This window comes from Oryx dammah, unplaced genomic scaffold (assembly GCF_014754425.2).
Source record: "Oryx dammah isolate SB20612 unplaced genomic scaffold, SCBI_Odam_1.1 HiC_scaffold_22, whole genome shotgun sequence".
In the NCBI taxonomy this organism is placed as follows: domain Eukaryota; kingdom Metazoa; phylum Chordata; class Mammalia; order Artiodactyla; family Bovidae; genus Oryx; species Oryx dammah.
The window spans coordinates 23,864,525-23,877,188 of NW_024070206.1; the positions used below are offsets into that span (position 1 = coordinate 23,864,525).

At 42.7% G+C, this 12,664-nt stretch overlaps 1 protein-coding gene across 5 annotated transcripts in view; it reads left to right on the top strand.

The window, feature by feature from the left end:
- The first annotated feature begins 935 nt into the window (after positions 1-935).
- DLGAP1 (DLG associated protein 1) overlaps positions 936-12,664 on the top strand; it is a 296,372-nt gene continuing 284,643 nt past the window's right edge. For 2 of the 5 annotated variants that reach the window (XM_040264664.1, XM_040264665.1), the window contains exon 1: positions 936-1,960. In XM_040264664.1, the coding sequence (XP_040120598.1) occupies positions 1,004-1,960 (957 nt within the window). In that variant the 5' untranslated portion in view covers positions 936-1,003. The other 3 variants (XM_040264667.1, XM_040264669.1, XM_040264666.1) reach the window with 2 other exon arrangements.

Consider the following 12,664-nt stretch of genomic DNA (forward strand, 5'->3'; position numbering starts at 1 on the left):
CCGACAGGCTCCTCTAGCCATGGAATTCTCCAGGCAAGAATACTGGAGTGGGTAGCCTTTCCCTTCTCCAGGGGATCTTCCCAACCCAGGGGCTGAACCCGGGTCTCCTTCATTGCAGGTGGATTCTTTACCACTGAGCCACCAGGGAAGCCCCTGGTATGAGGTAGGGAGATGTACAGGTGACCAAGAAGTAAGCTAACCTCAGGTAGCTTGAGCTAGTGGGGAAAACATGGGACAAAGCATTCCAGAGGATTTGGAGAGTATACAGCACATGCTCTGCAAGCACAGAACGAATTCTCTCTGTAAGGGGGACCAGCAAAAGCCTCCCAGAGAAAGTGAGCCCTTGAGGTCTGCTGGCCTGATGACTAACATACAGTTAAGCATAAAACCAGAGCAGCAGGGGAAATATACAGTTATTAGAATCCTGGAGGGAGGGGGAGTTTTTCTCCTAAATCATTTAAAATAATTTAACATTTTTATAGTTTCTTTTCTGGGTTAACTAGCTTTCACCCTGTCTCTCCTATGTGATTGGGGGGTGGGGGGGGTCTTTGCCAAGATATAGAGGTAATAGGGCTTTTCCATCAATGCATTAAAGTTCCTTTTAGGGAGAGTCAGTGAGGCTCAGGTGGTAAAAAATCTGCCTGCAATGCAGAAGACACAGGTTCAATCCTTGGGGCAGGAAGATTCCCTGGAAGAGGAAATGGCAACCCACTCCAGTATTCTTGCCCCGGAAATCCCATGGACAGAGGAGCCTGGCAGGCTACAGTCCATAGGGTTGCAAAGAATCCAACACGACTGAGGGACTACACTTTGACTTTTCACGAGTTCTTCTGCCAGAAAACCAACTCAGTAGCAGATGCACGGGGAAAGAGCACTATCTATTTACCAAGGGAACGGTTAACCACTGTCCCCCTCTCCTTCATTCCCCCAGGTCCTTGCGGGAGACGGGTCTGGAACCACACCCCCGGGTGTCCATGACCCCCGTGGCTTTGCCCCGTCAGCGATGAAAGGGTTATCGGGCAGCCGCAGCCATCACCACGGAGTCACCTGCGATTCAGCCTGTGACTCACTGTCGCACCACGCGGACCGCAAGCCATACCTGCTGAGCCCGGTGGAGCACCACCCGGCCGACCACCCCTACTACACTCAGCGGACCTCCTTCCAGGCCGAGTGTGTGGGCCCCTTCAGCGACCCGCTGGCCAGCAGCACCTTCCCACGGCGGCACTACACCTCGCAGCAGGAGCTGAAGGACGAGTGTGCCCTGGTGCCCCGCACCCTGGCCACCAAGGCCAACCGCATCCCCGCCAACCTCCTGGACCAGTTTGAGAGGCAGCTACCTCTCAGCCGGGATGGCTACCACACTTTGCAGTACAAGCGCACGGCCGTGGAGCACCGCAGCGACAGCCCCGGCCGCATCCGCCACCTGGTCCACTCGGTCCAGAAGCTCTTCACCAAATCGCACTCCCTGGAGGGACCGTCCAAGGGCAGCGTCAACGGAGGCAAGGCCAGCCCAGACGAGACGCAGACCGTGAGGTACGGCAAGCGCAGCAAAAGCAAGGAGCGGCGCCCGGAGCCCAAGCCGCGCAATAACACATCCCCTGGCTGGTGGAGTTCTGACGACAACCTCGACGGCGACATGTGCATCTACCACTCCCCCTCGGGTGTGATGACCATGGGCAGGTGCCCCGACCGCTCGGCCTCTCAGTACTTTATGGAGGCCTACAACACCATCAGCGAGCAGGCGGTGAAGGCCTCCCGGAGTAACAATGAGGTCAAGTGCTCTACCTGCGCCAACCTGCCCGTCACCCTAGACGCACCGCTGCTCAAGAAGAGTGCCTGGTCCTCCACGCTGACCGTGAGTCGAGCCCGAGAGGTTTACCAGAAAGCCTCGGTCAACATGGACCAGGCCATGGTGAAGTCAGAGTCGTGTCAACAAGAACGTTCCTGCCAGTACCTTCAGGTACCATTTATATGGAGGGATGGGTGCTTAGAAGTTGTACCAGCTGATTGCATGGTATTTTCTCCTGGGGTCTAGTCTTGGCTCTACTATGAATTCTCTGTGTGAACCTGAGCAAATTATTTAGCATTTTGGGGGCTGAGGACTCCTATCAGGAAACAGGCCTGCTAGCAACCTCATCCAGTTATCTTGAGATACTGGATATAAAAGTGCTTTGAAAAGCACGCCTACAAAAAGGCAAGGAGTTATTAATGTCTTGTGCTCCTCTTTTGTCTGAGGGATTGTAGGATAAGGAGGGGAGAAAAGGGGAGTTTACACAGAATTTTTTTTTTAAAGCCACCTTTTTTACAAAAGTCAACAATGATCTTTGGAATTCTGGAAAGAGTTTAATTAGTTCTGTTCAGGGTTTTTTATTATTATTATTTAAGATTCTGCCCCAAGCTTTTAGTTTGGAAAAATTGATTAACATCTTCACCATTGCAATTTTCACACCACAACAAAGCTAATCACACCCCCACCTAAGTCCTCATCCCCCAGAACACAGGGAGTTGGGGTGATGCCCTGCACCCTGAGGAGGTGGAGATGGAGCCAGTTTGGGGACCTGACAAGTACAGCTGCAGAGACTCAGGACAACAGAGAAGAGGAGGAAAAGAGGGGAAGCATCTGCACAATAAAATACAATTAGTGTCAGTATGTGAATCCCACACACACAGACCCAAGGCCACTCCTCCCCTTTTGCAGACTCCTATTTTTCCTACTGCCCTCCAATCGACTGAAATCAGATTTCACCTGGATAAAAATATCAGGGGAAGAGTCTCTTTCTTCCTTTCTGCCTCCCTTTAGAATCGTCATTTTTACTGAGACACAACGTTTCATAAGAGGGATCTTCACATTTTTCCTTTTCAAAGTGTATGTTTTCTCTTCCTAGCCCTCCCTTCCTAGCCTTGTCTGTTTTCAAAAAGGTTTTACTGGAATATAAAATCATGACATAATCATTTCCCACTCTTAAGAATAAATGCAAGGAAAAGTCTTCCACCAAGACATTCATCTTTTTCGCTCTCTTTGGATCTCTTCTGACAAAGCTAACTCCCTTGGGGATGCTGCTACCAAGTTCTGAAAATATTCCAGACTGGCAGTCACTGAGTAGGGACAGTGCCAGACCCATCCCCAGACTTCAGAAGAGGCCACCGTTGTGTGGATAGTTTTCACAAACAACACAATATTTCCTACTGAAGGTGGCATCATTTAATTTACTATAAAGTTGTCCTCAGTTGCTCAGTCGTGCCAACTCTCTGCGACCCCATGGACTGGAGCCCACTGGGCTCCTCTCTTCATGGCACTTTCCAGGCAAGAATACTGGAATGAGTTGCCATTTCATACTCCAGGGATCTTCCCAACCCAAAGATCAAACCCATGTTTGGCAGGCATATTCTTTACCACTGCACCACCTGGGAAGCCCTAAAAGGTTGTTACATGTGTTAATTAAGTTATCAAGAATTACTAACAGAAGTTTAAAGCTAAAGGGATCATCTAACCAAACCTCTTCATTTAGAATATAAAAAGCTAGATTCACAGAAAGGTAAAGGCCTTATAAGTCACACTGTTAATATATGGCAGAGGTAAGACCAGAACTCAAGACTCTTAGTTCATAGAAAAGACCATTATAAATATTACAACTGAAAGCCTTAGAAATTCTTTAACCACATAAATCTCATCCACTACTGAGAATAAAATATTTTGATATGGTATCTGTCTTGAAGAAAGGATGTGTAATGAGACAGAAAACCTAGAAGAAGATACATTTTTGTCTATGAAGGTTCTGTGACTAGTGGCAAAAACAAACTAAATTTAATTTAAAAAATTGAACCATAATCAGTAGTGATAAGATCAGATAAGAAATATCAAATTCAAGCATTTCCCTGGTGGCTCAGCAGAAAGAATTCACCTGCCAATGCAGGAGATGTGGGTTCAATCCCTGGATTAGTAAGATCCCCTGGAGAAGGAAATGGCAACCTGCTCCAGTATTCTTGCTTGGGAAATCCCATGGACATTGGAGCCTGGTGGGCTACAGGCCGTGGGGTAGCAAAGAAGTGGAAATGACTGAGCCAGCACAGCATTCTGCATAAGACTTTCAAACTGAAAAAAATTTTTTATATATCAGTGTGGGGACATAGTAAATGCAGTGTACTCTCTCCAACCTGTATGCTGAGATGAGTTCCTCTAAAGAAAAGGAAGAAGCTGGACATTCACATGGGGGAGGAGGAAATGGGACACTCCCAAGAACTGGAATCCTCTCTAGCTCTCTTCTTGCTTTACAAGGAAAGGAGAATCTATATCCTGTAGAAGCTCCTCTTAGGAAGATAGGTTTAGCCAGCACCTGTCAGTTCCCATAGAATAATTTCACTTGTAAACTCATTCTTAGAAGCAAATTTGGGAACATAGAGGGGTTTGTTTTCTAGTCGTATTGCTTTGTGAAAAAGTGAAAGTGCTAGTTGCTCAGTCATGTCTGAGTCTTTGAGACCGCACAGACTGTAGCCCACCAGGCTCCTCTGTCCATGGGATACTCCAGACAAGAATACTGGAATGGGTTGCCATTTCCTTCTGCAGGGGATCTTCCCGACCCAGGGATGGAGCAGGATCCTCCTCCATTTCAGGCAGATTCTCTGAGCCACCAGGAAAGGCCCAATTACCAACTAACATTGAAACTGGATGTACAGATGTGTTTGATTTCAGTGTCAGAAAGTTTAGCAGACAAAGCATTGAACTTTAAATAAGAGGGTTTATGTTTTAGTCCCTGTTGGCCACTAACTAGTTGGTGATCACTAACTAGTGATACAGCTTAGAACCATCATTTCAGCTCTCCAAAGTCTCTTTCTTCTACTATAAAGTGAGGCACTTGGTTGAGGAGGCCTGGGATCTCAGTCCACATCTTCTACAAATGCAAGGCACTAATTAGAGCCGTTTTCAAGAGTTGTACAGGCCTGGAGCTACCATTTATTAAATGCTTGAAGTAGATGCTTTTCCAATGATATCTAATTTGCTCTCTGAAACTCTATGAAGTATTTTACAGTTAAAGGAACTGCGATTTAGTAAATTAGATTAAGTCACTTGCCCAAGGACACACAGCTAGTACGTGGCAACATGGAGGGTCTAACCTGATTCATTTACCTTCAAACCTGGATTTCTCCATTAATCATGGCTGATCCCTGCCCAGACCAAATATAACACAGAGGGAAGAAGCAGCATATACCCTCTGCCTGTTATGTACCAAAAATCATAGAGTATCCATTTAGTACCCAAGACACCTTTGTAAAATTAGTATTAATATTACTATTTACTCCAGTTTTATGGATGACAAAACTGAGGCACAAAAGATGAAATTCTGTCTTCAGGAACTCATGGGTAGTAATTGAGACAGCTAAGGCTTGAGTGCAGATCTGTCTGAGTCTATAAAGTACTTCAGAAATAGAAACAAATGCATTTTTCTCATTTTAATATTTGTTCTATTCTGCAGCAAAGGTATGCATTCACCTGCCCTCCTCTGTTTGCACATGGTTAAGAATGCATGTCTGTGAAATGTGACCCATCTCAGATGAGTGGCTGAAATGTTCCTAATTTGATTCCAGACTGAACACAGGTTAATATTCACCAATAATAGAATTCTAAATACTAAAAAGTTCTATTTCTCTCTATATTGAATTATCACTTAGAAATTATTTAACTTCGGTCATTGCCATGATTATATAGAAAATGAGAGGTCTGTAGGTGTCTAGCCTCCGTCTGGCATTGACTTAGAAAGAAAATACTGTAGCTTGAAATTATTGCAAGTTCCAGTTAATATAGTCAGTTGCTTAGCTGTGCTGCCTCACAAGCTGTCTGTGGTTGATTTAAAAAAGACTCCCTTTTTTCCCCCAATATTGTTATTTTTAAATGTCAAGAATCAGATGTCTGCTGTTTAGAACTATTGTACGGCTGCCAGTGACTGTCTGTATCAGAATTTGGAGCAGGGACATGGATCTGAAGACATTAAAAGTGTTTAATTCTCAGTTGAGATGTGGTTGGCTTTTGTACATTTGGAATAGAGCATTTATGGCACATCTCAGGGTAAGTGCTAATCGTTAAGGAAGGGGGTCAGAGGAGTAGAGGGAGCTTTGGTTGTTGATTTGTTTTTGCTTTAAGAAAACAGAATTCTTGATTCTGTAAATGCCTCTTTATGTAAAACGTTGCGTGTTGAATGACTGGCATAATAAGCTATTCAGGAGAGCAAGATTTTAGATTTCCAACTGTTAGCCTTAAAAAAAAAAACACCTTCAAATTGTGTATTTTTGCATTCATCCAGCAGCAGAAACAGGAAAAAGGAAACAAAACGCTCTCCGGTAAAAGTAGAGAGAGAGAGACATAGGGGGAGAGAGGGGGGGAGAGAAGGCACACGAGACAGACAAGAAAGCCAGCACGCTCAGAGATGAAATTTTAGGAGAGCAAGATGATCGACCTTTTTAAGGCTGAGTGGGTTTCTTCAGTTTGTGTGCAAGTTTCAAGAAATGGAAGGATTGACCAGGTTTGAGTACAACTCTTTTATTACTATGTATTTGGTGATAGTGTGTGGTTGGTTTAAGTGGCTTTTTTCTTTTTTTGGTGGTGGGGAGTAGTTTCTGTTGTTATTTTATTTGTTCTCTAAACAATAGCTAGTCCAACTGAAAGGGCTAAGTACGGATGTGTGTACAGATGGTAAGAAAGCAGGTAGAGACATCAGATACCCACACATCTGTGTCTCCAGGAGGCTTCATAAAACCTTTAATTGACAGATGATCGCAGGTGCCAGGTGCCATGAGAGGATGTTGTGTGTCTAGTGATTGAAATGTGATCTGTGGTTTTCTTTGACAAGAATGGTGAATGCTTAACTGTTCCTTTGCAAAATTAAAATTTCTGGATGGTTGGGGGTTTTGTGGATTTTCTTGTGACTTTTTTCCCTGTTGGTTAAATAAGACTCCACAAAAGATCACTGAAGAGTCATTCATAACAGACATGAACCCAAGACTATTTTTTTCAATGCAGGTACAACTATTTTTCAAAATGCTGTTCAAGATTCTGTCACTCTCTGCCCAGTGGGGTTTTCTTTCCCCTCTGAGGTTTTCCTTCCTCTTGTTTTAGAACAATTTAAATTATGTGAAGTCAGTTTTTAAAAACTACTTTACATAAAATGTGTCACTGTGCTGAGCAATTCTACTAGTGACTTTGGTTACTGCAATGTTTCCTTGCTGCCTTAAAAAAAAATGAACCAGATTGATGATTTTCTTTATTTTCAATTTAAATTGCCTCAATAATCCAGCAAAAAAAGGGGCGGGGGTGGTTCAAGATTCTTGAATGTATTTCCTATTTGGCTTGTACAGTCTTCTCCCTATTTTTCCCTGGTCTTAGTAGAGATGTCCCTGTTTCTTGATGTAATAGAAAAATGAGGTTACTTCTGCCTGATCTGAACTTTGCACGTAGAATCAGTGGTAGTTGTTTCTCTGATTCTCTATAATTCTCGATGTTGCCCACATCCCAGTATTGGGGGTGGGGGTGTGGACAATTGACAAAACACTGTGAGAAGGCAGAGGTTCAGAGTCAGTGGTGGTAAAAGAAAGATCAAAAGAAACAGAAATCCTTCTTGAAAGTTGTTAAACTTTACTATTCTTGGTCTGCAATTTGCATTATTCTAAAGACATTTTCAGCAGCACCAAAAGTCCTTAGCCACAGTCAAAGGTCTCCCCACACAGGCTTTCACATCCCTCAGAATCCAGTCTACTCATGGAAGGTCTAGCATTAGTTAGCAGGGTAAAAGACAACAACTAGCCTGGATCTCTTAGTGGCCAGGGGATTTATCTCCTCCTTCTCCCTTCTCCTTAGAGCACAGTTTGATCGGTTGCAAATTAAATTCAGGAACCAGGGTAAACATTTACCATTCAGTAAAAAAGACTCATCCATAATCTCTGGTCCATTTGAGATCATGCCTTTACACAACCTAACACAAACAATGACTTATGAATTGCAGAACACATCAATTTTTTTTTTCTTGAGGTGTTATTTTGTTGTGTTGTCATTTAGTTGTGTCTGACTCTTTTGTGACCCCATGGACTATAGCCCCCCAGGCTCCTCTTTCCATGGGTTTTCCCAGGCAAGAATACTAGACTGGGTTGCCACTTCCTTCTCCAGGGAATTTTCCCAACCCAGGGACTGAACCCAGGTCTCCTGAATTGACAGGAGGATTCTTTACCACTGAGGTACCAGGGAAGCCCCTGAGGTATTTGGGCCCGCTAAACATATATGCAGTATTGCCAGGCTGGCTTTGACTCGGTGACTAGATTAGGGTTTTTGCCACTTTGGTTTTAGGCTCAAAAAACAACCACCTCTGTGTTGTAGATTACTGTGCTCATTGATGTGAGCTGAACCATGGAGAAATTCCAGCTTTATTGTTCTAAACAGTTGCAATCAGAAACTTCATGTGGTTCAAACTACAATACCTCTGAACAGTCAGATTTTTTTTTTTTTTCTGTCACTTGCCAGGATAGCTTCATTGAGTAATAAAATTTGGCCTTTTCAGGTCAAATCAGGTTACTATTACTGTGATGCAATAGAAGTTATATGACCTTAATATGATTATGTTACTCATTTGAAATTTTGAACCCATAACTTTTCCTGTTGGATAAAAATAACATGAATGTCAGACTTCACATCAAGTGTTCATTTATCTGCTTCTCAAACCATCTTGCCTCCTCCCCCACCTGCAGGCTGTGTTCCTATTAACTGCCATTTGGAACACGTTAGGACATAGGAAAAATCATGTTACTCTATTTTTATAAGTGCATATTAATAAACTCTTAGACCAAAACCATGGTAAGGGAGTGCTTTAATTTTTTTCAGTAAATGATTTATTCTCCTTCAACCGAGTCCAGTTTGCAGCTAAAAGGTAAAGATAAAGAGCTAATTACTGTTTACTGCCCCACAAACAGTGTGAGAGGGTTCCCTTTTCTCCACACTCTTCTGACATTTGTTATTTGTAGCCTTTTGATGATGGCCATTCTGACCTGTGTGAGGTGATACTTCACTGTAGCATTTCTCTAATAATTAGTGGTGTTGCGCATCGCCCAGCATCACCCATTGGATGGCATCACCCAGTCAATAGACATGAGTTTTAGCAAACTCCAGGAGAAACTGAAGGATGGGGAAGCCTGGCGTGCTGCAGTCCATGGGGTCACAAAGAGTCAGACATGACTTAGGGACTGAACAACAACGATGAAAACCTACTGTACGGCACAGAGAACTCGTGGTGACCTCAATGGGAAGGAAATCCAAAACAGAGGATATAGGTATACACATAGCTGATTCACTTTGCTGTACACCAGAAACTAACACAACATTGTAAGGCAACTATACTCCAATAAAAGAAAAATAGTGAATTACTTTTAAACAATTAGCAAAGGAAAAGGAGGGATCAGAGTGTAAGGAGACACTCATCAGCTCACTCTTTCATTGACCATGGCCAATTTCTTATTTATACTGTTTTTTAACACTTTGATTTCTTGGAGAAGACTCACATGACCAAGGAAAGACCTCTTCTGATGCGCTGATCTTTTACATTTAAGAATATATACAACTGTCTTTTTTAAATTGGGTTGTTTTTTTTTACTATTTGTTAATATTTAGCAAAATGCCCTGCCTTGTTTTCATTCCTAAAGTAAAGCAACTTCTAATTACATTCACAAAATGAGTTTTCTAGATAAGCATATCTTTTCTTTTATGTACCTTAAAGTCACTCTTCTCTGTCCACTGAAGCTTATACTCTTTGTTTTCCCAGAATTTGGAAACTTCCTGCATATGCTTTCTTCCATCTCTGATTCATGACAGCATATGCTTTCTTCCATCTCTGATTCATGACATAAGATCTGTTTCAAGTGTAGGTACCATGTTCACAAAAGCAGAATGACTTTAAAGTGGGGAAACAAACTTATCATGCATTCCACTAGAAAACTCCTTACCTCCCTTTTACAGGGAGTCCATTAAATCTCAGACCAGCAGTATAAACAAGTCCGAGGTGTCCTGCTTCCCTGGGATAAGGATAAATACCTTTCATACAGAGAGTCATCCAATAACAATGAAAGGAAATGACTTCTGTTCCTCTAGTGTTTTTTATCCACTGTTAATTACATACTTTCAGGATTGTCTAACTCCTCCCTGATTTTACTCTCCAGGTCTCTAAAATATGAAGGTGTGTAATGAGCGACCCAAGAAGATTTTATTTATTTATTTTTCAGAAAAATGACAGTTTTACAATAGCATTCCCAAATCTCCTCACTGGAAGGCCATCTTGTATTCCTTCTCATTCACAAAATCCTCCATGGAAGGTGGGCATAGCATCTTTCTACCTCCCTATTTCTCACCTAATAATCCCCTTATGGAAGAATTATCTGCAATTACTTAGTCCAACCCACTCCTTCTAAAAGTGGGGAAAATAAACCCTAAGGAGATGCCTTGACTAACACATATGAGTCACCTCATGAGTAGCAGGCTGAGCCTAGCAGACTCACTGCCCTGCTGCTGCCCATTAAGTCTTTCACATCTGTGTAAACCTTTAAGGTGCATTTCAGAGGCCAGCTTATCCTTTCTTACTCCATCCATTTAAGGCAGTGATGTCAAGGCACAAAGGGGCAAAGACCTAATCTGAAAGTTAGATTTGAAGCATGGCTGTTTCTTTAAAAGTTCACAAGTGATAAAGACAGTTGTTAACTAAATAATTACCTGCAGTCTGTAACTCTGTGGTTACACATGGCAGGGTAGGATTTTTAATGTCTAAATAAAAGAAATGGGTATTTTTCTTCCTGTTATCCCTGTCCATCTCTCCTGCATCCCGATGGTTTTATTAGGAGGAAGTCCTGTACCGACAGAGCACAAAGGGAACAGCATTACACTCAGAGCCCTGGGACTGGGTTGTAAGGGCAACACACTTCTCTCTGGCATCTCCCACTGTCTTGGCGGCCAGTCCTCTTACCTCTCACCTCACTTTCCTAGAATAAAGATCGTAAGCATAGCTGAAACTGTATTTTCCAAAGTAATGCGTGTGTGTGTGTGTAATATGTTACACATAGTAGAGAATATATTGGACAATGGGGCCAAGTATATTAAATCAGAGTAACTCTAGAAAATGTCAAAGAAATAATGCATAGGAGATATCAAACGCTACAGGTTGATCTCTTGGTCATTGCTTTTGATAGTCAAAAGTGAGCCAATGGAAAGAAGATGTAGCTCTGAAGTTGGAAATGCTGTGTGGAGCATTACCTAGTGGCATCCATATAGGTAAACGGTAGCACAGTGATGCCACATTTGCCTGCATCTGCAGAATCATATACACGTGTGGCCACTTACTCTGTCATTGAATATTTAAGGCAACTATTCCTTAAGTTTGTGTGCACAAGTATCACCTTGAGGATGTCTATAAAATGAGGATTTGTGGCATCAATCCAAGAGATTCTGATTCTGTAAATCTGGGAAGAATCCAGGGCAGAGATCCATCTAAGAATCACCCTTTTACCCGATGCTCTAGAACTAGCAGACTAGATTCATCTTTGTATTTACTGAAGGGGGCAGTAGAGTCTAACAAATGAAAACATTGACTTTAATGTTGCCACGGACTTCCCACAGGACTCTGGGCTCCCTCTACTTAGTACCTCCATTTTTAGATCTGCAAAATGGGCATAATGATGACTTTTGCGTTTGCTGAGGTCTTAGAAAAATATTTCAGATTTGAGAAAAAAGTAAAAAATACAGTGTGAAATGTTTTGAGTTTTCAAATCCTCAGCTGTTAACGCCCTTCACTGCTTCTTTACCTGTTTCATGTACCACTTTTTCTTTTACATGTTGCTTAACTGAACTTTCATTAAACAAGGTTAGCGTGAACATATCTGATTCTGTGGGAAAGAAAAGCAGTTTCCCAAAGTCAGATGACAAGTCCATCACTGGGTAGATTTAAGGCTTCCTGCCCCAAATGCCGGCTAAACACATAAAGCTTTTGTTTGCAGATGAAAAGATCACAAAGGGTACATCTTTTGACAGCTCAGCTTCTGTCAGTCAGGTTTCCCCATGGCTCCATGTTTGCTGATAGAACACAATTTTTCTGTTGTTCCATCTCCTCAAGCTTTCATGTATGTTTAAACAAAACCTACTTTTGTTTTCAGATCTTAAGTCTGTCAAGACCCTGCTGCCTCACTACAGGCAGCTTTGGTTAGTCCACAGGGCAAGTTTACTTAACAGCAACAAAGGATGAGATAGTTGGATGATATCACCAAGTCAATGGACCTGAGTTTGAGCAAACTCTGGGAGACAGTGCAGGACAGGGAAGCCTGGCGTGCTACAGTCCAGAGTTGTACATTACTTAACAACAGCTCTGGGGCTTGTCTAAAGGGGACTTTATCCACTCACCTCCTTTCTTGGTTCTCTGAAGAGTGTTTCTACCAGAGCAGCTTCGATGAGTGGAATTCGTCCACTATTGCTGGCAGATGACAACAGGTCCTTGTCCATCACTGTTTTGACTCATGTCGGAAATCCCTGATCACTCCCTCCATTCTCAGAAGCCAGCTCCATCACAGGCCACCTGCTGGCCCCATTAAAGTCCCTTAAAAGATCCCAAGGACTTGTAATCCTTAGATAATTCATCTTTTTTTCCTCCCCTTC